The sequence below is a fragment of the Chroicocephalus ridibundus genome, chromosome Z (genome assembly GCF_963924245.1).
Source record: "Chroicocephalus ridibundus chromosome Z, bChrRid1.1, whole genome shotgun sequence".
Lineage (NCBI taxonomy): Eukaryota > Metazoa > Chordata > Aves > Charadriiformes > Laridae > Chroicocephalus > Chroicocephalus ridibundus.
This window is the reverse complement of record NC_086316.1, coordinates 55,168,144-55,194,161: the sequence shown is the minus strand read 5'-3', so window position 1 is coordinate 55,194,161 and position 26,018 is coordinate 55,168,144. Positions and strand designations below refer to the sequence as shown.

General features: G+C 38.6%; 1 protein-coding gene across 4 annotated transcripts in view; it reads left to right on the top strand.

Moving 5' to 3' along the window:
* KDM4C (lysine demethylase 4C) overlaps positions 1–22,775 on the top strand; it is a 274,028-nt gene extending 251,253 nt beyond the window's left edge. For 3 of the 4 annotated variants that reach the window (XM_063320642.1, XM_063320639.1, XM_063320640.1), the window contains 3 exons: positions 15,334–15,453; positions 19,324–19,416; positions 21,814–22,775. In XM_063320642.1, coding sequence (XP_063176712.1) covers positions 15,334–15,453; positions 19,324–19,416; positions 21,814–21,990 — 390 coding nt within the window. In that variant the 3' untranslated portion in view covers positions 21,991–22,775. The remainder of the gene's footprint in view (positions 1–15,333; positions 15,454–19,323; positions 19,417–21,813) is intronic. The other variant, XM_063320641.1, reaches the window with a different exon arrangement.
* Positions 22,776–26,018: the final 3,243 nt, after the last annotated feature.

Here is a 26,018-nt window from a genome sequence, read left to right as displayed (position 1 = left end):
GTGAAAGCAATGTTGCTGCCTATTGAAGAACTTATTTTTCTAATCTGTTTTCACTTTTCAACTAGCTCACAAAGATAGCAGGAGCTTTCTGCTTTTCCAGTATGTGCTGAATCCACTACATAATTTCAGCTCAGCTCATAATAGACCACAATTCCGATGTTCAGACACAGTGATTTATTTTTAAGGAGGAATACAGGGAGCAGGGAAATTTCAGTCTCAAAGCTTCGTGAAACTCTGTTTGCTTGTGAGCATTCAATAACTACCAAAGCAGGGTATGCATTGGTCTCTTCTCATATGCATTTTCCTTGGTTTGTGTTAGCATTTGCTAAATATAGCTGACGCTTTTTTTAATTGTAAGTGTTAGATATAGGCATAACTATATAGATTTTTCTTCTTATTTCAAGCTATTTCTTGGGTGCTCTACCTGATTTCTACCTTGTCAGAATTTCTTAGAACAATTACTCCTCAATTACAATGTGTAAAGCCATAAGATAGGTTGTTGACATGCTAACCAGTCAGCGTTCCATCCACCCAGCAGATGTAAGAGGGTGCAAAGAAGTATAAGGGTACAATTTTTTGCTGGAAGAAACAGCAGGAAAACTTCCCCACTTCGCCTGTTAAGTCATGGCAAGACTGCAGTGAGGGTGATATCTTACAGGAGGTGAGATGACAGTTTTAACAGTTAGTTTAAGAATGCGTGCACACAAGTGGGGAGTGCATATGCTGCAGTCCTGAGTATCTGCTACCAGCAGACAGCATGTATGTGTGCCACTTGCCACTTCTTGAAGGGTGAATGCTCTGTAACTTGTCACACAGCCCCTAGCTCAGCACCAGGAGGAGTACTGACCTGCCCAACAGGCTTGATGTCAGTTTACAGATTATAGAATTAGAATCACAGAATCGTTGTGGTTGAAAGGGACCTTTAAGATCATCCAAGTCCAACCATTAACCTAACACTGCTATGTTACCACTACACCGTGTCCCACAGCACTACATCTACATGTCTCTTAAATACCTCCAGGGATGGCGACTCAACCACTTCCCTGGGCAGCCTGTTCCAATGCTTGACAACCCTTTCGGTGAAGAAATTTTTCCTAATATCCAATCTAAACCTCCCCTGGCACAACTTGAGGCCGTTTCCTCTTGTCCTGTTGCTTTTTACTTGGGAGATTGACCCCCACCTCCCTACACCCTCCTTTCAGGTAGTTGTAGAGAGCGATAAGGTCTCCCCTCAGCCTCCTTTTCTCCAGGCTGAACAACCCCAGCTCCCTCAGCTGCTCCTCATACGATAGGCATTAGGAAATGTCTCGGTTTTTCACCTACTCAGTTGGGTGTCCCACAGTTGGGTGGTTTTGGGTTTTTGTTAGTACCTGATGGATGTATCTTCACTGTCATATCTTGGCAGTTTACTAGAAATGAGTATTCTGGGTATTTAGCTAGGAGTTTTACTTGTTTCTCTCTATATTGTGGCTGTCAATAATGTTTTAACAGCAAATATATTAAAAATATATATACGTATATATGTAATCTGAAATTAGAGCTAAGGATGAAGTTGTTCCCACATTACTTTATTAAAACCTCAGCTAAACAGGGAGACCTTCTAGTATACTTGGTCAGGGGCAGAAAGATCCCAGGAAAATATATTGATTGCAAGGAAGAGAGGAATTAAGAAAAATAGATTGCAGAGTCAAGCATGATTTGAGTCTGTGGGGAGGTCTGATTACAGGAGAGCTGAACACACCTCTCCTGAAACAGTAGACATCTTTACAGGTTGCTTACCGCAGAAAGTACCCTGGTCCTCCAGTGACCAGTTTAGACATAATTCTTTGCTGTCACGGTTTCACCTTGTAGTTACCAAGCAAACTAGTTAAACAAAAATGAGCGTACATACTCTTGCTGCCATGATATACCTATACTGTGGTTTAGTTTCCTGTTAAGTGTATAAATGTAGAGATTCTCCATTGGGAAGGTAAAGCTGATCTGGAGCTTGTCATGCCCAAACCCCGAAATGGATTTTACTTATTAAAATCTATAGATTGAATATCATCCTAAGTGGTATTGTAGTTTACGGAATGCTGCTGTAAATGTTCCTTACAAGCAAGAGCATCTGAAGAGCTAAGGAAGTGAGATATGTTTGGAAGGACACTTGGATGCTGTATTCAGGAGTTCATGACTTTTTTTGTGCAACCACATTATGCTAATTTTCTGCGGTCCCGATAAAATCCAAAAAGCATACTCTTGAAAAGGTGTATATTAGTTCAGGTTAAGGCATTCAGACTGCAGCTGTCAAAAGCAGGAACAAGAAATTATTTTTGCATGTATCAGGTTGGTCCATTCAGCATCTTGCTTGATTTTTTTTGTCTACCACTGTTTTTTGAAGTGGATGCCACCTTACCTGAAAAAAATTCAAGCATGAAAAAAACGCACCAAATAGTGGATTTTTTAACATGCCAACAGATACCTGGAATCCTTAACGGAATGATGCTGGTACTTATGCAAGTACCTTCTTTCAGTAGTGGACCCAAGAGAGCCTTCAGAGTGAAGAGAGCAGAGGAGATTAAGCTCTATTTTTCTGTGTCCATTGATACTTTAAATTCACCACTGGCGGGGGGGGGAGGAACAGGGATATTGAGAACTCTGACAGCCAAAGTATTTCACTGAAATTATCATGAAGGCTACAACTTCTTACAGTGTGCACCTAAATTTCACAAAGCCCAAAATTATTATCCTCTGCTTTCTTTGTAATAAAATGGAGCACATTTTAGTTGCCAGTATTTGAAGAAAAAGCTGACAGAATGATAGCAATGTAATTTGAGAAGCTATTAAAAAAGAAAGCCAAACAACCCAGCTTTTCTCAGCGAGGGACCTTCTTTGCAATCCTCTACATCTGTCCTGACCCACAAATGCTTACTTCGCACCCCTGCAAAATTATGAAAGGAAAGCTTTGACATCTCATGACCCACACTCTAGTGTCCACACAATTCTTGGTGATTGTGGACTTGCTGAGATTCTGAATGATCCTTCCTGGCCTAGATATCTGTCAGGGGTTTGAAGCTGCATATGCATGTATACTCTTTGAAGTTGCTCAAGACGAGGTGGGCTAATTGGGGTGCAGTACAGGGAAAGGAGTCAGGCTGAATACAGTTTGTCCCAAGGATAGTGTTATTAGACTAATGAGAGACCGAATGGATTTACTTCATCCTACTTTGAGATGCAGAACAAATTGGATTTATCTGGATGGTTGTTCAAAAATTATTTCCTCCACATGCTAGCTAAAGGGAACATGAGTTCCCTTTAAAACCATGATGTGCCATTATGTAGGTGGGACTTCATGCATGTGCAGGTTAGAAAAGGTAACACTTTGGGGGGCTCTGAGTGTCAGAGCCCAGGATAGACCTTCAAGAACAAAGTCTTACTTCTTTACAAGGACTTCTGCCTAATGACTTTTTCAGGACTACTGACTTTCAGTGGTACAACCAATACGTGTCTGCAAATGTCTAAGTGGACATTCAATCAGCTTCTCAATTTCTGCATGTTTTACTTCTGCTTTTGAAAAACCATACTGCTTGAACAATGGACATTTGTAAATACTGGGCTAGCACGTAAGTCTTGACAGTCCATTAATGTCCACCTGGATATAAAAAATAGAAGGTTTGATTCTAGCCCTAGTAATTTCCAAAGGATGCTGTGCTTTTTTGAAAATCCGTCCTACAAACCAGATGTATGTAACTTTTCCTCCGTCGACCTTGTCTGGCATTATTCCTGACTAGTTTCCAGCATTTTTTTCCAGTGGTTTCTCTTCTGTATGCCTTTCTCTCTTTACCTCTTCTGACAACTGTTTTCTGCTTGTCTGCCTGCTAAAATCAAAACTTTAAATAGTAGTGCTTACCTGCCTTCTAGACTTCTGACAGACGATAACAGTTTATTGTTCAGTTTTATTATACTGGCATGCAAATCTGTAAAGAATGGCTGAGGAAATCAGAACTGTTGAATTCACACTCTTTCTGGGCAAACTATAGATACTTTGGATGCACTCCAGTGTCAACATCACCAGCCATTTCTGAGAATGTGGAGTAGAAAAGCAAGCAATGCATTTCTGAAGGTAACAAGAGGATGGATCGTATTTGGCATAAACTTAGTCAAAAAGTCCTCAGAACTAGTTGCGTAATGTGGGAAAACAGACCTAATGAATTATAATACGTTTAGCAAACTTTTTTTATTTATTTCTTAACTGAGACAACATTGAGTCTCTGAGCTGAATAATGCACTAGTCATGTTGGGATGGTACAATTTTTTTGCAGCATTATAAAATTACTTGCTGTGTAGCTGAACTTACTACTCAGCAATTTGTATGGTGTGACCACTGACAGACAATTCTGAAAAAATTCTGGAAAGCAAGTTTGAGAGCTGCATGACATGTCTTTGAGGAGAAAAATTGGGTTTCTGTTCCTGGTGAGATAGATGTGTAAAAATTGTGTAGGATTTTGCATTCTTGTTCTGAGAAATACTCCAATAAGTTAAGTATGTATATATGTTTTAAAGAATTTATTTCAAGTTTGTGTGAGCTGAGAAATTTATTTTAACACAGTTTTGTAACTGTGAACTTTTGCACTGGATTTGCAAGCGCTGATACACAGAATGCTATAGAATCATAGAATCATCATGGTTGGAAGAGACCTTTGAGATCAGCAAGTCCAACCATACACACAAAAAACCCCCCTACAATCTCTGCCACTAGAGCATGCCCTGAGGTGCCACATCTAGACGTTTCTTAAATACCTCTGGGGATGGTGACTCAACCACCTCCCTGGGCAGGCCGTTCCAGTGCCTGACCACTCTCTCAGTAAAGTAACTCTTCCTAATATCTAATCTAAACCTCCCCTGACGCAACTTCAGACCATTTCCTCTGGTCCTGTCATTATTCACCTGGGAGAAGAGGCCAACACCCACCTCTCTACAGCCTCCTTTCAGGTAGTTGTAGAGGGCAAGGAGGCCTCCCCTCAGCCTCCTCTTCTCCAAGCTAAACATGCCCAGCTCCCTCAGCCTCTCCTCGTATGACCTGGTCTCCAGACCCCTCACCAGCCTGGGAGCTCTCCTCTGGACACGCTCCAGCACCTCAACGTCCCTCTTGTACAGAGGGGCCCAGAACTGAACACGGTACTCGAGGTGAGGCCTCACCAGTGCCGAGTACAGAGGCACCATCACTTCCCTACTCCTGCTGGCCACCCTATTCCTGAGACAAGCCAGAATGCTGTTGGCCTTCTTGGCCACCTGGGCACACTGCTGGCTCATGTTAACGACCAGGTTCTTTTCTGCCGGGCAGCTTTCCAGCCACTCTGCCCCAAGCCTGTAGCGCTGCTTGGGGTTGTTGTGACTGAAATGCAGGACCCGGCACTTGGCCTTATTAAACCTCATACCGTTGGCCTTGGCCCATCGATCCAGCCTGCCCAGGTCCCTCTGTAGAGCCTTCCCACCCTCAAGCAGGTCAACACTCCCACCTAGTTTGGTGTTATCTGCAAACTTACTGAGGGTGCGCTCACTCCCCTCATCCAGATCATCGATAAAGATATTAAAGAAAACTGGCCGCAAAACTGAGCCCTGAGAGACACCACTGGTGACCGGCTGCCAAGAGGATTTCACCCCATTAATCACAACTCTATGCTTTGCACGTGCAAATCATTGTTTGCATCTTCTGAATACTAACACAAATGAATTCCTGGTTTTAAAACTGCGGTCTTACTAAGTTAAAATAAACTTTTTGAAAACACAGACTAAGTTCTAAGGCTTCAGACTGGAGGCTTTTATTCCATTGTTTAACTCTTGAAACTGCAAAATGTGAAGAGAGGCAATAGTCTTATTCTAATCTGAAACTTGTTGTACAGTAATATAACCGTATTGATTTAAGTGAGTTACTTTCACTTTACTCCATTATGGAGAACAGAAGTGATTTTTCTGCAGGTCTTGCTTTTCTTTGTTTCCTGTTACAGTAGAAAGACAGATAACTTAATAGATAAGCATATAAAATGAATATAGGATAGATTAAAGGCAAATTAAATTCAAATATGAGTATTATCTTTACACAGTTTCCTGTGTATAATGTCCTTTCCACTTTGTAATGGAATACTTTATGGATCCTTATCAATAATGATTTTAGATGAGTTGGAGGTAATGCCCCCACAGCTCATCAGGAGAAACAAAATGGAAGATAATCCCTTACTTTGCAGTTTATGGTAAGATGGCTGACTCTGCAGTGAAGCAGGTAAGAGACAGAAAGACATTTCATTGCTTCTCGTGCTTGCAAAGTGAGTGTGCATCCATGTCCAGGAGCACGAGTACAGCCATGATGAGCATGTGGAGCACAGTGAAATCCCTGGAATCGCAGAGGAGCTGCTGAGATGAGTTCGGACTGCTGGGAGTTGGGGAGGAGCATTATTTCCCCTCCCACCTTTTTTCTGAAGTAACCCAGGATTTTCAGATCTGGTAATTTACTCTAATTGCTGTGTGTTTCAAAAGTAGATTATTTCCAGCCTTGCCGTGTGTGTTCAGGGTGTTAGGAAGGGGGAAGAAGGAGCATTTTCCTTCATGTGTGTTATGACCCGAGGCAGGGGCAGGAGCGGAACATGAGCTGGTCTTTGCACTTGTCTGACTGCAGTTGATTTACTGGGAACTTTAAAACTTTAGGCCTTCACCAATATATAGGTGGGCAGGATACAAGGTCGTACCAGAGGATTCAGAGTTTCATCTAACTTTAATGTAAACATAAGCACGGGTTCTCTGCTGCACTAAAGGAGCCTTGTACTTCAGTCAGGCACAGTGAATCAGACGTCCTGCTCTCCTTGCCAACTTCATCTTCCTACTGCTGATGCTGAGTTTTGTCCCATAGTAGTATATCGTACCCCCAGTTAAGGCTTCCTCAGTGTCCTCTGTCCTGCACCTTACTGTGATGTCCGGTTCCATCCTGGACATCCTAAGCCACATTCTGCAATTCCCACAGAGTTGCCCAGAATCCGGGCAATTCTCCATCTCTCAATTAATATTACGCATATATTTGTGTTATTAATACTTTACTGAAAGGCAATGTAACAGTTGAAATAGTAACTTTCTAAGCCAAATGGAAAGTAAGAAATTTTTAGATGTATTCAGGAATGCGTGATCCAATTTGTCTTTCAGTTTCCCTCATATGGTGAAAGCATATATTCACTTTGTAAGAGAAGATTCAGTAGCATTTTAAGGGCAACATATTTTACATAAATTCAAAGTATTTTTATACTATGCATTCTGTGATCCAAGGCTAAATTTGTTGAATTACAGTAACTATTCTGTTAATCTGGTGATTTCACTGAATTTATACCAATTCAAAACCAGAATTGCACTCCTGGGAATCAGGCCTGCTCTTTCAAATGCTAATACACTGTGTAAATTGCTGTTCCTGTTTAGATAAAATTCTGACTGTGGCAAATTAGCTACCACTCTCCTTTTCATTCAAATTGTCTTGGAACATATGAAACCTAATTCTGTGTTTCTAAAAATTTGCGTTAAGTACCGTATAGTATCAGCTCCCAAAAGAAAAACACAGTTTGACAGTCTGTTGAGATCAGCGGTTGTTTTCAGAGAGTTTCCACAATTTGTTTCTCCACTTCCGCTTTAATGATGCTGGTAGATACATTCACTGTTTGCAGCTGTGGTATGTTATTTATCTATATGACAGGCTTTTCCAAGTCGGAGGTGTTAGTTGTGAACCCATTAGTCATGTTGGAGCTGCAGGGCTGGAGCATCTCTCCTGTGAGGACAGGCTGAGAGAGTTGTGGTTGTTCAGCCTGGAGAAGAGAAGGCTCTGGGAGACCTTATAGCAGCCTTCCAGTACCTGAAGGGGGCCTGTAAGAAAGCTGGGGAGGGGCTGTTTGCAAGGGCATGTAGCGATAGGACGAGGGGCAATGGTTTTAAACTAGAGCAGGGTAGGTTTAGATTAGACATTGGGAAGAAGTTCTTTACAATGAGGGTGGTGAGACACTGGAACAGGTTGCCCAGCGAGGTGGTGGAGGCCCCATCCCTGGAGAGATTTGAGGCCAGGCTTGATGAGGCTCTGAGCAACCTGATCTAGTTAAAGATGTCCCTGCCTGCTGCAGGGGGTTTGGACTAGATGGCCTTTAAAGGTCCCTTCCAACCCAACACATTCTATGATTTTATGCTCCTTATGAAACAATCACTGGTGAATGTGGCTGTGGGAGCTTAATCGCTAGCACTCACACTGAAAGTTAATGCTAGCTGAAGGAACGTGGACAAGTGCCTTCACAGAATGGCCTTGGGGACATTGCATCTCCATCCTCAGGACTGTTCAGAGGTACCTCTCCTGCTCTGCTGCAGGAGCCTTTTTCTCTTGTGGGTCTGTAGGGTCTGTACAGCAAGAATTAACTCTTCCTGACAGTGCTGTCACCCTGTGCTCATTTCTCTACTCCTTCCCTCTCAAACCACCTTCAGCTGGTTCCTGTCAGTACAGAGAGCTGGCTCTCATGGTAGGTACCCTAGTAGCAATGAAGTCGGGTAGTGAATTTAACTCAGGTCCTAATTTAAGGGGAAATTTTAGAAACGACTGCTGCAGTTCAACTGAAGTCAGCCAGAGGCCAATTTCTGTGCAAAAGCCCGATAAACAGGCCTGGATTTTTCCTGCTTTTTCATGTTGTAAATCTGGGGACTAGAAATCCACTTGAAGTCTTATAAATGAAAATCAGATGTAGTTAGTGTGTGTCGTCTGTGTTGTGGGAAGTAACTGTTAATTTCGTGATTAATATCAGAATGCTTGTTTGCTATAAATTGAAATGAATGTTCTATGAATTGAATTTGCTGTGAAATTAATTTCAGTTCCTCCAAAATAGGAGGATAGAGGTGTTGGTTATTCAGTTTTGGAGACCATGCATGAATTTTAAGTTATTTTTCAGAAACCATGGAATTTCTAGGATGAAAGTCCAAATGAGTCAATACTATGGCTTGCTCCATGCAAATTGTGGTTAGATAGACTAGTACTAACGTCTGCGTCATTCTTACGGATCTGAGCAATGCAGGGGATGACAGAAAATGGACAGTTTCTATTTCACCGTTTGATTTTAACAGTATGTATAAATTTACAAAAAACATGAGATGAATGATAGTAAAAAAATATCTTGATAGGAAGGCCAGGTTTATTGCAATTACAGAGTGTGATTTGGCTCTAGTTCCTCTTTTAGATATCTGTTTTTCTTTGATTTTTGAAACCTCGGGGCGAGATTATGAGCTTTCCATCTGCCAGGAGGAGGATTACAATATTGTGCCATGCCCCCTGTGCATGAGGGATGGAACAATACGGAGGGGATCTGTATCACCAGGCACATAACAGGGCTGAAGCCAGGCTGCTGCTTACCTCTACCTTTTGCCGTTCCTTCTTGCCAAGTTGCATGACAACAGCATAGTGGGATTCACAAGAACCCTCTGATACAGAAAGCTGCAGCAGCACAACGAAATGGATTCTTACACAGTAGTCCTGCAAGACTGCTGTTGATTGATTGGAATATGTCTTCCTAGAGGGCTTTGATGTTGTATGGTACAGAAAATAACGAGTAACTTCAAAGGATGAAAAATATGTTCAGCTAAACTAATTGTTACAAGTTCTAGTTTTGAGCTTACATTTAAACTGTCTTTAAACTGATAGCATCCCAGCAAAAATAATGACAGTCGCGTTCTGTGTATATTTATACTATTCCTGTACCATTGAGTAAAATAATTTATAAAATCCATGTGTATTTCATTCTGTCGCTGTGTTACAGAGCTATCCAGCAAAAATAGGATTAGAAGTATGTGCTGGTTCACAAAACCTGTTGCAAGAGCCACACTTAATGACTTTAGCCCTGTATTGTTATGCCAATTATACTATCAGTGGTATTTGACAACAATTTGAATAGACAATGGTAAATTTTGAGCTTTGTTTTGGAAACAAAGCAAATCAGCAAGTAAAACCCAGGAGTGTCTAGGAGATGTAGAAATTTTTGCTAAGTGATATTGAGAATAATGCTGTAATTTGAATACAATTTAAGTAAACAATTTTATTTTTTTAATACAGTCTGAATCACCATAGTGATTTGAAAAATAACGTAGCTCAGCGCTGTGTCTGCCAGTTAAACAGATAAACAATTCTATTGGTGTTGAGGAGAACAAAATAGGAGTTTCTGAGGTTGTTCATGGGATAGGGGCTGCTCAGATACTCTCCTGAAGACAGAGGTGCCAGCGTGATTATATTTGCTGTCTTGGTTAATACTTGATGACCGTTTGATGCTCCGTGTTGTGGATTTTGTAGAGATGCCCTCATGGGAAATGGGTGGAAGAATGTTCTTGGTTATGGTGGATTTGAAAATTATTTAACAAGTTCCAAAAGAGTGAAATGATTCAGAAAAGGAAGACGCTGCTCTGCATGTCTAACAAATTAATTTACATTCATAAACTTGCATCATTTAAACCTCAGATTTCTAAAACAGCGCGGCTATAAGGGAAAAAATTCTGCTTAATCAGGTGGTTAGTGGTGAATAAGAGTAAACTTCAAGAGTGAATCCCTTGCAGACAATATTCCCACTTAACATGTACACTATAAACTGATTTTTCTTCAATATCTTTCCAAGTTTTTGGCCTTAATTTTTTTATACACGGAAAAAGAAATCTCCATCTTCATTGTATTGTTTTATAGATATATATGAATGTTTTAGGGCTATATTCAGGGAAAACTGGTCTCCAGTAATACTCATCAGCTGTAGAGCAGGGTCTTCAGACTGTTACTTAATAGATTGCAAACGTCTTATACCTCACAATGTTTCATTCTCCTTTTTCTCTATTAAGCCCACTGTAGGAGCACAGCTGTGAGAACTGAGTTCAGTAATCTCCCACAGAAAATATTCTGGTCTGATCAAAATGGAGATTGATTTTCTTCATCCTAATAAGAGAAGTTCCACAGAATGCTCATGCAAAAGTAGGAATGGGAGGCAAAAGCAGCTTTTAAAACAAAACATACTAGTCTAGGTTATCAATTGTGGGATCGAATTGGGGACCTTCATCATCACAACTCTTCTGTCCTCTCTTGAGTCAGGGTAGGAGCACATCATTAAAACAATTATCAAGAGCCAGGTGATCTGATGAAGTTACCTCCTGATTTGAATATTCAAGTACTGGCATTTTTCCATTTGAGTTGTTTTCTAGGAACATTTTAAAATATTTGACTACTGTTGGGTTTATAACTCCTCTAAGAGATGCCATATGGGCTGCATTTTCCTCTTTTCAAACAAATTCTTGAGATACAATGACCAAAGTTATTGATGTGATATTGAATACAATTTTAACCTTTATGACCATTACTTTAAGTTAAAGGAGTTAATTGATCCCTTCTTCACCAGTCACGTTCCACATTCACCAAAGGCTGAATGAGATTTGGAAGGATATGATTCTGTTTAAGCTCCTTAAAGATCAAACATTGAACTGTAAGCTGACGGTTGAAAGGCAGAAGCTAATGAAAAACTTTTCCTGCTGCTAGATTCAGAAGGAATGAAGTGATATTTATTTTCAATGTAGCTCCTTTGGATCAAACCTAGAAGAAGTCAAAGGCTCTTATATTCTCACAATTTCAAAACTAATTATTGAATTTGAAATAGCTGAATTAGTAACATAATTGCCAGGCAAAACATTGTCAAAATAAAATTATAGGTCTCCAAGGAGCATCTGTTTCTGACAGTTCTGGATAATAGTCTCAATAGTTCATAAGTTCATCTTAGACCAGAGTATCTGTATGTTTTAGCCTTCATTTAAGAAAACATTTCAACATATTTTTTTTCAACTTCTTAAAAATTAAGGTATTTTCTTTAGGTGTCAGTGGCTATATTCAAATTCTGGGATTCTTGCAACATTTCGCAGTTCCTGGATTCGAATACATGCTTCAGGTGCAGACTTCCTCCCTCTTTTTTATTAGTGTGGCTCCACATTTTTTCCTATTCTGTGTCAGCCATCACCACCTGCCACTGCAACAGTATTTGCCACTTGCAAACGCTCCATCCAGCCTTAATGAACCAAAGCATTGTTCAGCTTCTGTGGTGAAAACAGAGGAATATTAGAAGAGAAAAACAGCAAAAATGTCTGCTTTATCTGTAGTGCTGTACACAAGAATTCCTTAGTGCCAGCATAGGAGACAAACCCAGTGTTTCGACGTATTTTTCCAACATCTATTGTGAATGGATTAGTTACTATTTTAGTTCAATGCATATAACGAATCCTAAAATGCATTTTTCTAAAACCAGAAAATACCACCTGTAATAAACAAGAAAAGCTTTAGAATTATTGTCATTTACAAGAAGCTTTTTTTGAATGGCTGTAAACCTGGCACTGGTGAGACTATATCTGGAGTGCTGTGTCCAGTTACGGACTCACCTGTACAAGAAGGATGGGGACATACAGGAGCAAATACAGTGAAAGGACTGGAGCATCTGTGATATGAGGAGAGGCTGAGAGAGCTGGAACTGTTCAGCCTAGAGAACAGTAGACTCAGGGGGATCTTAACCAAGTGTATAAATACTTGATGGGGGAAGTAAAGACGATAGAGCCACACACTTCTCAGTGGTGCAGGGTGCCAGGATGAAAGACAACAGGTACCAACTGAAATGCAGGAAATTCCTTAACACGGAATTTTTCTTCACTTAAGACTTTTTTACTGTGAGGCTTGTCAAATGCTGGACTGCTTCCCCGGGGAGATGCTGAAGTATTCATCCTTGGAGGTACTCAAACCCAACTGGACATGTCCCTGAGCAACCTTCTGTACCAGACCATGCTTGGAGCTGGGGCTCTGAGCTGTGAAACAGCTGGAATATGAAACTGGACACTTCAGTGAATAAGCTTTTCACTAGAAATAGGCATGATTTTGTCTATTTATGTGAAGAAGAAAATATACTGTGTAATTGTATGGGAAATTTACATGGTTTACAAGCTGAATGTAGACTGAGCCCACACTGTATGTTATTTACAGCTATAGGGATGTTGAAGGGTTGCCATATCTTGATGTCTGACTTTTCGTTATATGACTGGGAAAAGTGAGGTTGCATTTTTGTAATTTTATCAGCCTAAGAAATCATTCCCCAGAAGTAAATGGTGAGAATTATTTTTGCAGTAAAAAAGACACTCTCTAAAATGGTTATGGAATATGAAAATAAAAGAGAACAACTCTGGCAGAAATCAGCAAAAATTATTTAGTACAGGTTTCCCAAACATTGTTCCAAAGACTAAGACATTGTTGTGATACATGGAGAAAGGGATTGTTATTTGTCTAGTTACCTGCATGAGAACTCTTAATTTTCCCTATAAGCTATTCCTTTAGCTATCCTAGAGAAGCTGTGAGGTGTTTTTCTTGTGCAAGGTGCAAAGGGAACAATTCATGCTGGGATTTTGTTCTTGGAAAATTGAAGTTTGGCTTGACATTGTTGATAGATATTTTTATTTTCAGCAAATTTGCTATCTTCGATGATACATGTTAAAAGTTTGATTGAGACACTTAGCCAAGACTCCTTTTTGCACTTTAAATAAATAGCGGAAGAAGTATGATAATGGTAATGACAATAGGCATGTTGACAGTTGTCACTGAGAAGAGAGCATTAAAAATATTGTCTCATTTAAGTTATAGTCAGAGCTATCATAGTATTTAGCGATCCCTGTCCCCTGAGAAGTCATATTTCAATTTCCAACAATTTCACTGTTGGAAAGCAGGCAGTAGCCATCCTCTGCCCTTTCCCCTCTCCTCCTCCCTCTCCTGGGTAGGAAGGGTAATACAGTAATGCCACCTACTACCCCAAATATATGGTGAAGTTGAAAGGACACATCTTTCTGTGGCTGTCACAGCAACCTTTGACAGGCAAACACGCAGGGCGTATTTTAGAGCTGTCCCCTTGGCACAGCACCCAAGGGATTACAGAGAGAGTGTTGTCTGACAGGAAAATGTGTCTCTGTGAAAATCCAGCTTTTTAGTTCTTTTCTCATGCATTGAATCAAATTCATGGATTAAGATCCATGTGATTAAAAACAGTTTATAAAGCCTGGATTTGGTTAGCATGATATTATAACAAGATAATGTCCCAGTAAGGTTCACTGTGGTGCATTTTTGCTCCCACATTTTGAATTCTTTGTCATGATGATCATTGGCCTCTGTTGGAAGTGAACTGTTGAAGTCAAAAATACAATATTTTTGTAAATTATTCTATGTAAATCTGAAACTTTGAAAACAGTAATAGTACTGCAGCAACCTGAGATAATTCCAGGTCCTGCAGGACCTTGTCACTGAGTCCTTGTATCTGAATCCTTGGCATTATCTTTTCTCTTCTCAGTCTAGACCTCTTAGCAGTGAGCTCAGGTAGTGTGATCACCCAAGAGAATACCACTAAATTAGTGCTAATTTACATGACGAACCTTGTGATGTAGTCAGTATAGAGTATAGGTGCCTTTGTTGGCGTGAGTATTTGGCACAGATAGCTTCCAAAGAGTTGGTGAGCACGGACCTGACACAATCCTTTTCCAGTCCTTCGTGTATTTCCTCATGTAGACAGCTGTTGTTCTGGGTGTGTGGTCAGTGTGCTCTGCGAATGAGACATTTAGGTCATACTGAGTGATATGGGGCAAAAGAAACCATAACAAGGATGTGTTGGAGATAGCATAAACTGTGCCGCTCTGACACACTGAACAAGCCAGGCACAAAATTTGGGCAAAACAGAGGAAAAAAAACCTGCCTCATATCCTCTGAAAAGAAAAATCCCACCTAGCTCTTCTTTGTAAGCATTTGGATTCTTTCAGTGTTTCTCCATCAGCTAAGCAAAGAACTCATTGGCATTCTCACCATTTATAGTTTGATCCATCAGAGTATGTTTCAGTCAGCAAAGTTAGCAACTAGCAAAAATATGCTGTGGTTAACAAAATATGAGTTACTTGAATATGTAAAAGAGAAAGTGCTGCACATATGCAGTTGCACTTTAGTGATCTTTATTTTCAATGTGTGACGGAAATTGATTTTGGGGGAAATGTATCACAGTTGCGGATAGCTGTCTGATTTTTTCATATGTTGCCTTGCCAATGCAGCATCAAGCTGTAAAGAGAATGTTTCTTTGGTCAGTGTTTCATTTTCATAAAGGTTAACCGTATCATCTGTTAGCCCATTAGCAGGATTATAAAACTCAAAACACACAAGGTAATAAATCTCCTCCAATTACCAAGTAGTAAAAAGCAGCTTACTGGTAATTTCAAAGTGTAGTGACTCACTCACTGATTTGAGAATCCATCCTTCTTTGTAAATAGAGCAGAGACTGCATAAAGCTGGGCCCACCTGCAGAGGGAGAGGTTGTCCAAGTGAAGTGGCCTGATGGAAAACTGTATGGCGCAAAATATCTGGGAACAAACACAGCTCACATGTATCAGGTGGGTGTCTATATTTATTACCATGTGCTCGTTTTCCAGATGTCTTCATTGCAAATTGCTCATTCAACTCTAGCATTGGACTGGACAGCCATACCTTCAAAGCTGCAGAAGGCTGGAGGGTGGACTCTTATTGTAACTGTTAATGCATTTAAACTAATAAATAAAGCTGTCTAAACCATTAACAAGTGCTGTGCACTCTTTGGGAGTTGAGGTTTCACCTGTTCATGTAAAATGAAGAAAATGAGTTATTTAATAAGAACTCAGGTGAACAGGTGGAACATTAAGATTGAAAGATAATATTTGTTATTTTCTCCAGGTTATTTACTCTTATTTGATGTCAGGTAATTATGCAATTAATAATACAAAATTAAATATTGGTGTGTGACTACAATGAACCTTAGGCATTTTGTAAAAGGATGGAAGGGAGGACAGCAAAAACAAGAGCATAAATAGCCCCACTTTCATTTGTCTGAGGCACCTCTGAATTAATTAACACATAATCTAAGGAGTGTTTTATCCTCAGCAAAGGCAAAAGGGAACTGAACACTGAAGGCAAGGCTAAAAAGCTGACTTCTGATTTCAGAGACACAGTAATTGTTTTTTTATGTGCTTGCCTTTGAGAAAAGTCAGTCAGCAGCTTTGAGTACCCAAGTGAATGGTAGAAACTGCAATAAAACAATCACAATAATAATAGCACTTCTGAAAGAATGAGAATCTAGGTACATTTCATTTATATATATATAATAATTTTCACTCATGTAACTCTTTTCATCTGAGGGCCTCACATTACTCTACAAAAATGGCAAATTTACTATTATATCTGTAGATAAATTAAGGCACAGGGAGGCTAAATGACTTGCTGCATTGACCTTCTCACTTTGTCAATGACTTGCAATCGAACTCAAGTCCTCAAATGCCTGATCCCTTGAGCTAGTCTCTAAATCTTACCTCTTCCCTTATGTTTAGCAGATGTACTATATTGTGAAGGTGAAAAGTTCTTTATAAAATATAAAGATTATTGTCCTATAGTAGCATTAATCTTCAAATCATTTAATCTTCTGAACAGCTGGTGTTCTGAGGAGTACTGTGAGGTAGACTAGATGAATGTTCATATCTTTCATATATGAAGGAATCTGACATAGTCAAAACAAACTTGTTTGTCGTATTTTAGACCTCTTGGACAGTATGATGAAAGCAGTTTAGTTTAAGGAAAATGGATTGGTATGCGGAGGTTCAGTAAGGTTTGGAGTTCCTCAGCATAACAGCCATGAGAGATTACAGTAAACTGCCTTGTAACAACCCCTATCATGGGGAAACAGCAAAGGTTAAAGATTTGGAGGAGTCCAGATTGCACTACGTAGGACTTCGGAGACAAACAAGAATTTCAATCTGTAGGACGGGAGAGGAGGCTGCCACAACATGGCCACGGATTATAGGAAGTCTGCTACATGGAGGGTGAAAGGCTAACTTCAAAACGCATTAGTAGTTCTTCCTTTGGTCCTTCTACATAGCCTGTTTGATAGCTTGTAGGACCCGTGCATACACATACCCATTCTTCTGGGTTGTGAGGTCTCTGTTGCAGCCTTGAGATTCTCTTACCAAATCTATTGTGGTTGCCCAGATGGTACAACAAAAGGAGGGGCTGAAAAGGACTCTGAAATTAGTATTATGATCTAATAAGACACATCTATTCTACTTGGATAAATCTGTGAATTTTCCTCATGTTCATGAGATACTTGTACCGAATGTGACAGTACTTGTGTATGCAGGAGCTATGACACAATGCACCAGAATTCGTGTCATCCAGTTCGACATTCACGACCCAGCATCCTGCACAATCTCTAGGCAGAGTTACACCTGACAAATGAAGCAAGCGTTCAAGTGAAATTGTTAATGCGGTCTATGTATGATGTCTTGATAATTTTTGAAACTGACAGTCACTGTTTATTTTTGAGCTTCATTTGAGATTATTAAATTATCCGTTCACCCTATTAATTGCTTTCTAACAATTTCAGCTGACCCTTTTATTTATGATGTCCTGATAAAAGAAAATCTCATGGAGAGAATAACATACCACACAGACACAATACAACAGCAGAAGTCCAAATAAAATAACTTGCTGGGGAAAAATTGATGATTTGAAATGTAGTTTCTGAAGTCTGGATTAAATTGGAGCTATTAGAGATGGTGGGTTTATATTTTGCATGAATCATGATACCATTGAAAGTTGTAGAGAAGCTGTTGTTGTGATGGCCTTTAACAGTACAGCAAATTTATTTACAGTATGGTATGCTGAATTATAGCTGAAGAATTTACAGTTACTCTTCATTGTAAATGTTCACTATATTTCATACTGCAAACATGCCAGATTCTGTGATTTGATGCAGTTGCTTGCTGCTGTACACTACCTGTAAAAACACAAAATTGCCCTTTCAGGAGGTGGTTTTCTGATGTCATGGATCTGGCAGAGTTCATTTCCTGCCCAGTTCTTTCACCAGTGATGCAAAAACCATTATTGCCCACTCTATTACGCAAAAAAAAATTACCAAATATATTGTTCAATAAGGAGCAGGAATAGCAGAAAGGCTCTTCCTGCATCCTAGGGAAAAGTACCTAAATTGCCATAATTATATTAAACAAGCTTAAGTCAAATTGACTTTTAAGTTCCTCTAACATAGGTAGTAAGGAGCACAGATGACTTTTGTGACCTCGGTGTCCATCTGTGCTCTGTGCATTTTAAATCCATTCCAGATCTGTGCGTCCCTGTTAAATAGCTGTAAAAAAAAATAAATGCTTTTAAAGATGTTAATAGTTCATAGATCTGTACCCTGACTTTTGAGAATGGATATACTATATCAGATTTTTTAGCTGTTCTCAATTAATCTGACATAGTCATGGCAAGATTTTAATTTGAACATACGAAACACAGTCTATTTACTAGTTCAAATACATGTTTTTTCATTTTTATCTATGATAATACCTTTGATAAGTTAATGTTTTCCTATGTAGGTATTTGGGCTTATTCTTCCAACCTAAGTCTGTTGTTGTCATTTGTATGGTCTCATTAAGTCACCTAAGGATGTGGAATGGTTCTTCTTTTAGGTTATACCAAACTTTAAAGTACAGTTTCTGTGGGAACTAAAACTGCAGTCATGGATAATAGCTGAAATTCACAATTGTGAGATGAAGTATTAAAAAAAAATATCAGAAGCTACTGAAAAGACTTAAATGCTTCAAAGCCTCAGCTTTTTAACATTCCCAACACCTAGTTGCATTTCCTTTCTCATTTTCTGCTAACGGGGTTCATGTTGGATTAAATCTAAACCTAAGCATGATAAAGCTTTTCATCTTCTGAACAGAGCATTTTAAAGAAATTCCATCAGATTCAATAAAATTCTGTTAACTGGTATTTCCTTAGTTGTCACTCATACTTTTTTTTGACATGGTCTTCCTCAACCTTGAAGCACAGGATGTTAAAATTTATTTTTTATTTATTAGAAGCAAGTAAAAAAAATTAGAGGCAAATAAAAATGACATGAAGACATTTTAATACGTCACTCCTACAAAATAATGTTGTCTGTGTTGTTACTGCTTGACATTCCTAATCTCATAAATTTTACTTCATGTGTAGTGTTGATTTTGAAGTCTCTTTGCTTAGATATTATTTTCAACTTATGAATTTGTTGCAGTTCCTAAGAAATAACATTTTTCGTGTTGTATCCTAATTTTACCTCACTAAAATAGCTAGTAAAATATTTGTATATAAGCCTTCTGTGTTTGCATATATATTTTTGTTTGGAGACATTCCCAGAAACTTCCTGCAAGAGTTAAATTATGGTTTTATTTTTAAATACCCGTTTTTTAAATCAGGTTGAGTTTGAAGATGGTTCTCAAATAGTAATGAAGAGAGAAGAGATCTATACACTAGATGAAGAACTTCCTAAGAGAGTAAAAGCACGTTTTGTGAGTATTTGCTGATGATAACTTTATAGTGTATATATATATATATGCGCTCAAAATGCCAATAATGCTATCCTTGCCTTTATTCTGGATTTTCAATTTAAACTGGACAAATATTTTCTGAAGCCTGTACTAATATGACTAGCTAGATCAGCACAACCATTAGCACAAGTGTCCATTTGCTAGTGAGAATGGTTAGTTGTTCTTCCAAAACAGACAAATGCTGATGTCAAACATAATTCTTTTCTCATGTGTACGTTTTAAAAACTTCCCAAGTTCTCAGAGCTTTGTGGTTTTAAAAGCATTGAATTCAGTAAAAATGCAGTTAACTTTTTCTAAGAAACAAAGCAGCTGATCAGAGCTCACTAATGTCACTGGCAGGACTTATCAGCATTTCACTAGTCTTTGGTTTAAATCTTCGCTGCGTTTTTTTAGTTTCCTGCAGTTTCAAACAACATCCACCAGCTAGTCGTTTATGTGTATGCCGTGTGGAAAAGTGTTGAGGTTCATAAAGAGCATGACAAAGTTTGAAACAGGAAAGTTCTGCTTTGCAGTTGTTGGAGGAGAGAAGGTGACCGCTGTTACATATCTTTGCCATTAATGCTAAATACTGTGTCTGCTCAGGAGAGCACCATGTTCTTCTCATGTCCCTGTCCTGTTCTACAACTGTTTGTTCAAAACTGCATTGCAAGTTAAAAGTTAGGTTTCTTAACATGTAAAAGCAAAACATAAAGATGCAAAACTCTTGTCATAATTGAGAACAAAAAATAATCCACTGATCTGAATAAAAAAGTTCCCTCTTATTTAAAGAATACTTTTAGTGAAGCTTTGAAAGAGAGAGCAGTGTACAGTATATTTTTCATTGCTGCAGGGAGGTGGGCACATACATGTTACCTGTTCATGCATCTGTTATGTGACATTAATTAGCCGATTCTTGAGAGTTGGGTGCAAGGAGTTGTAGGGGCATGATGTATAGAGTTGATTCTTCAGCCATACATCAGATTAGATGAGTTTGGTGGACTAACGTAGCATTATGTGGGGAGGAAGCTGAAGAAGGTTTCAGTTTGACTTTCCTTTTCTATGCTCCTTGCCACATGCAGCTGGCATCATCATTATTATCACCATTTCCTTTCGTCCACTTCTCAGCGGCCAATCCAGCATGGATGCTGTATATTTCCGAAGCTGGAGGTTGTCAAAGGAAGGGATTAGCATCGTGTGTGAAAGGGACACTAGAGCTGGGAAAGGAAGAGAGACAGAGAAACGTGAGGCTGAGGGAGTGCTCACCAGCAGGGTGCCCTGTTTTACTGAAGGAATAGAGTAAGATTAGGAGAGCTCTTTCTAATGGGAGGTGCGCTGATCAAATAGTCTTGGCAAGACACCTTTTTGTCAAGGTATCTGGGATACATGCACACATCTTTCAGTGTCCTGACTCCACCGTGGGTTAAGAGAGATGTCTTGAAAAATGTTAAATGAACCATCTAGTTATATTTAATGGGATTTCTCATTATACTCAAAAAGCGTTCCATTACCATTTTTTGTTTTAGAGACTATGTGTGAAAAGTATTTTTAATGAAGTGCATGTTCTGTAGCATGTAAACTGTTGCATTTTACTAGGGATAACAAGACAAATGTAGTTGGGTTTGTTCTACTCTATTTAAAATGGAGGTTTTTATAGATCAATATTTAGGTTTTTTTGTATTTGATGCCATTAACTTCATAGGGGGGAGTTAAGTATAGGTTAAAACCATTCCATTTAGTCAACTAAATAAAACAAACCATGGCCTGTGCTCAGACCTTTGCATGATTTCCTACTATTGCCTCAAATTCTATAAATATTTTCTGCCACTGCTTTTTCCCAAATGGCTTGCTACTTGCTGTCCCACTGCTTTGTTTCAGTTGATTCCCAGCTGTTTTAAGTTTTCTGACAAACAAACTGAACTTGGGACTCCAGTTCTTCGCAAATTAGGCAGTGTGCAGGTTTCTTTTCAGAGGTCCATGCCATAGTACCTTGCACTTAAAACTTTCCTGAATAACACAGAGTGGTGGATTATACTTGATACTGCTAGGGTCAAACCTGGCCAATAATTGCATCACTTCCATGTTGCTGTTTTCCACCTTGAGAACTAAATGATGGGTAGTACGTGCAAGATACGGAAAAGTAGAAATTGTATTTTAAATATTGCACTTAAAATATATATGTAATATTTAGATATATATAAAAAATATAACTGAAATATAACTGAAAATATAACTGAAAACAGTTATAGCTGCATAGTCAGAAATTTAGCTAGCTTCATATGATCTAGTGAAATATATCTGGGTTTCCATGTACTTATCTAAAATATGTCAGGATATGATGGCCTGTATGAAGCTGTATGTGTAATTATTGTCTGGTTTTAGTCCACAGCCTCTGACATGAGATTCGAGGACACGTTTTATGGAACAGATATTATCTTGGGAGAGAAGAAGAGGCAGAGAGTATTGAGTTCCCGCTTTAGGAATGAATATGTGGATGATCCAGGATACCGCACCTTCTTAAAAAGCTCATTCCAGAAGAAATGCCAGAAGGGGCTGTAAAGCAAGCAAGGAGGAGAGGGGGATGTTGATTAAAAAGCATGTGGCATTATTTGCAATTGGTTTCGGTTTAATTGAACACATGGTTTTGCAGTGAACTAATCCGTACACCAGCCTCGTAAGCTGAACTACTTGAGTTCTGATTTCTTCAGTTAATGTGTTAAAGATTTTGTAACATTTTGCATTATGAAACTAAGGGGGAAACCAAGTGAGAGTAAGGGGGACTGCACAGTGGTATGCTGAAGAAGACTTCCAGTCTTGCTCATATTGAAATAAATGGTAAAATTCCTTTTGAATTGTGAGAGAAGATTCACATACAGAGACAGAGGAGACATTTTAGTAAACAGATAATTTCAGTGGCTCCATTTTTCTGCACATAGGAAAGGGTGTTAAGTTTGATAATAAAAGTTTTTATAAAACATTTTTTAAGCAAGTGCAAATATGTACAGTATTGAGACAAAAGCTGTACTTAACGTTGTACAGTGCTTTTACATTTTTTTGCCACTGCTGCTTTCAGTAGGGTTTGATGTGTACTCAACTGTTGACTTTAATATTTTTGGCTTTTAAGAAAGATATCTTAGCACAACAAAGGTGTTTTGTACATTTAAAGAGACAGATTTTGGCAGTTATTTTTAAACGTGTTTTTGATAAGGTCTATTAAAAACAGCTATTTGTAAAATATGATTTTCTTTCATTATGTGTATGAAAAATTAGAGTTTAAATATATATGCTTAACAGACTAGTTTTGGATGAATATATTATGGTCTTCCTTTAAAAATAATATTCTATCAATGTAATAATGTTATAAAATAAGCAAGCAAATAAACACTGTCCTTTTACTTGCAACATTTTGTCTGCTGATGTGGTTTTTGATCCTATTATTCTATACCAATAGGAATCAAGAAGCTTCCCTATATGCAGTATGCATGTGGTTTCCTGAACACAACAGAGTATATACACAGACATACACAGCTTGGTATTAAAATACGAACTTGATAAACAATGTGGTTCCATTTCTTGTCTTTCTGTTTCCCTTCAGTCTTTGGGATCTTGACCTTTTTGGATGTTTCACAGAAAGCAGAAAGTCTGAATTTGTCAGAAACACTTGGGTATGTGAAACTAGAAGAGAGCTTTAACAAAATGACATCATCTGTTTCTCATAAATTGGACCGTCAGCAGGATTTCTGACTGTCTGCCACAGGCAAAAGAGCCGTTTCAAAATCCAATTTAAATCTCAGCACTGCTGTTTCTAGAGTCCTGCTTGCAAAAATCCTGACTATATGGACTCGAAAAATTTTTCATGACAAACCCAGTCCTTTACATGCTGAGGCACACAGATCTTTGTTTCACTGTAGCCCTTGCATGATTATTCTTATTTTTTCAGGTGGATAGTAAAATTTTTCATTTACTATGTGACACGTCAATTAACAATTTAATTTTTCTGTGTTACATTAACTATCTTTTCTTGTACCATGAAATCACTCAGAACCCCTTTACTCTAAGAAATTGCTTGCTGTGAGAATTGGAATGTATTTCTGATTGACAACACTTTCTTCAGAGATAGTGGGTTGTGGTGGGTGCTGTCTGGCATATTTCAGAATACCAGAGTTCTTTCTAGTATTGTGAAGGATAAATAAAAAGTAGTGATACATTTGCAAAATGCAAGATTGCTGCTGCCTTCCAGAGTTAAATGCAGCTGATGATAATCTAATTATTGATGCTTAGTTTCAAAATACTGTTCTATGATAAGAGTGCTTTTACGATTCACCATGAAGGTTCAAAACAACTATGACATTAATTGGTTACGTACATAGAAATATATTTTCTAATCAAATAAATGATGCTATGGGGGTACTACAGAGGCTAGAAAGCAAATGTGTGTTCTTTGCCTGGGTCTGATATGACCTGTTTTGACACCTTGAATAAACTGCCTCATCTCTATAAAATGGATCCAGCATCTTTCTCTTCAAGTTCATTGAAATTTGCTGATTAAAGTGCTGCAAAAGTTTTTTTAAAACATTCATGCAAAAAACATCAGTTGGCTTGTTTCCCCTTCTATTTTCAGCAAACAGGTCTTTACTATGGAAGTTCTGAAAGGCTTTGAAATGATTTCTTACCTTTGTAAGGTGCTATGAAATACCTGCTATGTAAATGAAAAACGTAGTCATTGTCATGACCTCAGCTTCATGCCTCCGGTCTCAAGACCTCCCGGCCCTTGCAAACTGGACTGGCTGAACAACTGGCCTAGAAAGAGCTTTCCTGTTCCTTTACAGGATTCCTCCTGGGTAGCCACATTTTTTGGTTCCATGTCAGGTAGTGATACGGACATACTTTCAAGTATGTGAGAGAGCAGATTCATATGCACATGGGACACCAGAACAGGGTTGTTTGCTGGCTGTGTAACCAGTTCTCAATAGCCAGGTTCTCGCTCTAGTGAAGCCTTTACGTGTTATTTTTCTCCTGATGTTAAGGATGCATATGTCTTTTCTGATGAAAAAGCATGTTGGCATTCACGACCATTTCACTCACAGTGTGTGTGTGTGAGGAAGAGTGAAGTAGGTAGGAAGAGTGAAGTGCTGCCTTCTAAAGATGGGCTAACTAAATCAGCCGTGGTTTTCCTAGGATTAAAAAAAAAAAGAAAAAAACCCCCCACAAAAATGAAATAGCTGTAGGAAGAGAGCACTGCAGGACAGGACTCTTTCTGTTATCTCATTCATACAGAAGCAAAGTAATTGTTCTGCATATTCAAAAATCCTGAAGACTATGGGTGTGCTTGTGAGTGTACACACACAAAGTGGTGGTTTGACCAGGGTACATTAAACATTTTTTTTCAGGATATTCACACTCATCAGATGAAAAATATCAAGGAAGAGTCTGAAGTACTTGAAGTACATGTTGGCTTGTGAAGTAGAGTGCTTTAGCACTATGACTGTGGTTTCCACGGCTATAGCTTATGTTCTGATAAAATCAAATTACTAGAATTAGATAAAAATTAGATTACTTATCTTGAATCCTACTTGCTCTTGTATTACTGCAGCAAAGCAATTTTGTTGATGCTTAATAGGAGCTGTACAATATATTGCATTCTGCTATAGTGCTTAAAAAATTTCAATTAAAAGGTGTAATAGATAAATTCCTGCAAAATACTTGCTTTGAAGCTTGTTTATACTTCCCAGCTGTGATGCAAGGGAACAGCATTTTTTTTGTAACAGAGAAGTTAATATTATACCCTGATACTTATAAAGAAAATACAGCAGGATAAAAGCTGCCTCTGTTTATGCAGTTCCACCCTTTCTGATTTTCTGAGATGCTCTCCAGTGTAGAAGACATAATAGGAAAAATTACTGATAAGCCAAATACTGCTTGAATGATCATCTGCCTAAATAACAAGTAGTTGTATTTGCTACCTGTTCTGCTTGATTTCACCATCTCTATTTAGTGGCACAGTCACAACTGTTAACTTTGATAATACATGAAGGCAAAATGATAATTTCGCTTGCTGTTATGAAATGATGCTTTTTCTTCGGTCTCTAAATTTTGTAGTGGTATCTCTGTTCCTTGTTAACCAACTTAAGTATTTCATGCCAGTGTCCAACAGCATATTAGCAGGAGAGAAAGCTTACATGTGGTGGGCAGGAGGAATCTTTCCTGCACATATGCACAAAAGGCTTATCCAGGTTTTTTTAATTTTTTTTTAAAAATTGCAGCACCATCTGATAAATTTATCACACACTTTTGAACTCAAAAGCCATCTCTGAGGCTTCTAGTCTCAAATTCTGAGTGCCTTAGACAGGGTTTTTCTCTGACACAAAAATGAGTGGTGATATGGTAGGGCATAAAGATTTTACTGGAGTTCAACTGAGCTGTTGTATATAATGTCTACTTGGTTATGGTTTCACTGTTACTATCAGACTGAATTGTCCTATAGCCATGCTGCCGAGATGTTATTCTCAATATTTTAATGTATTTCCTCTATGTCTAGATTTGTAGGCAGAGCTGGTAGCTGCAAAAATTTATTCTGTAAGAGCCTG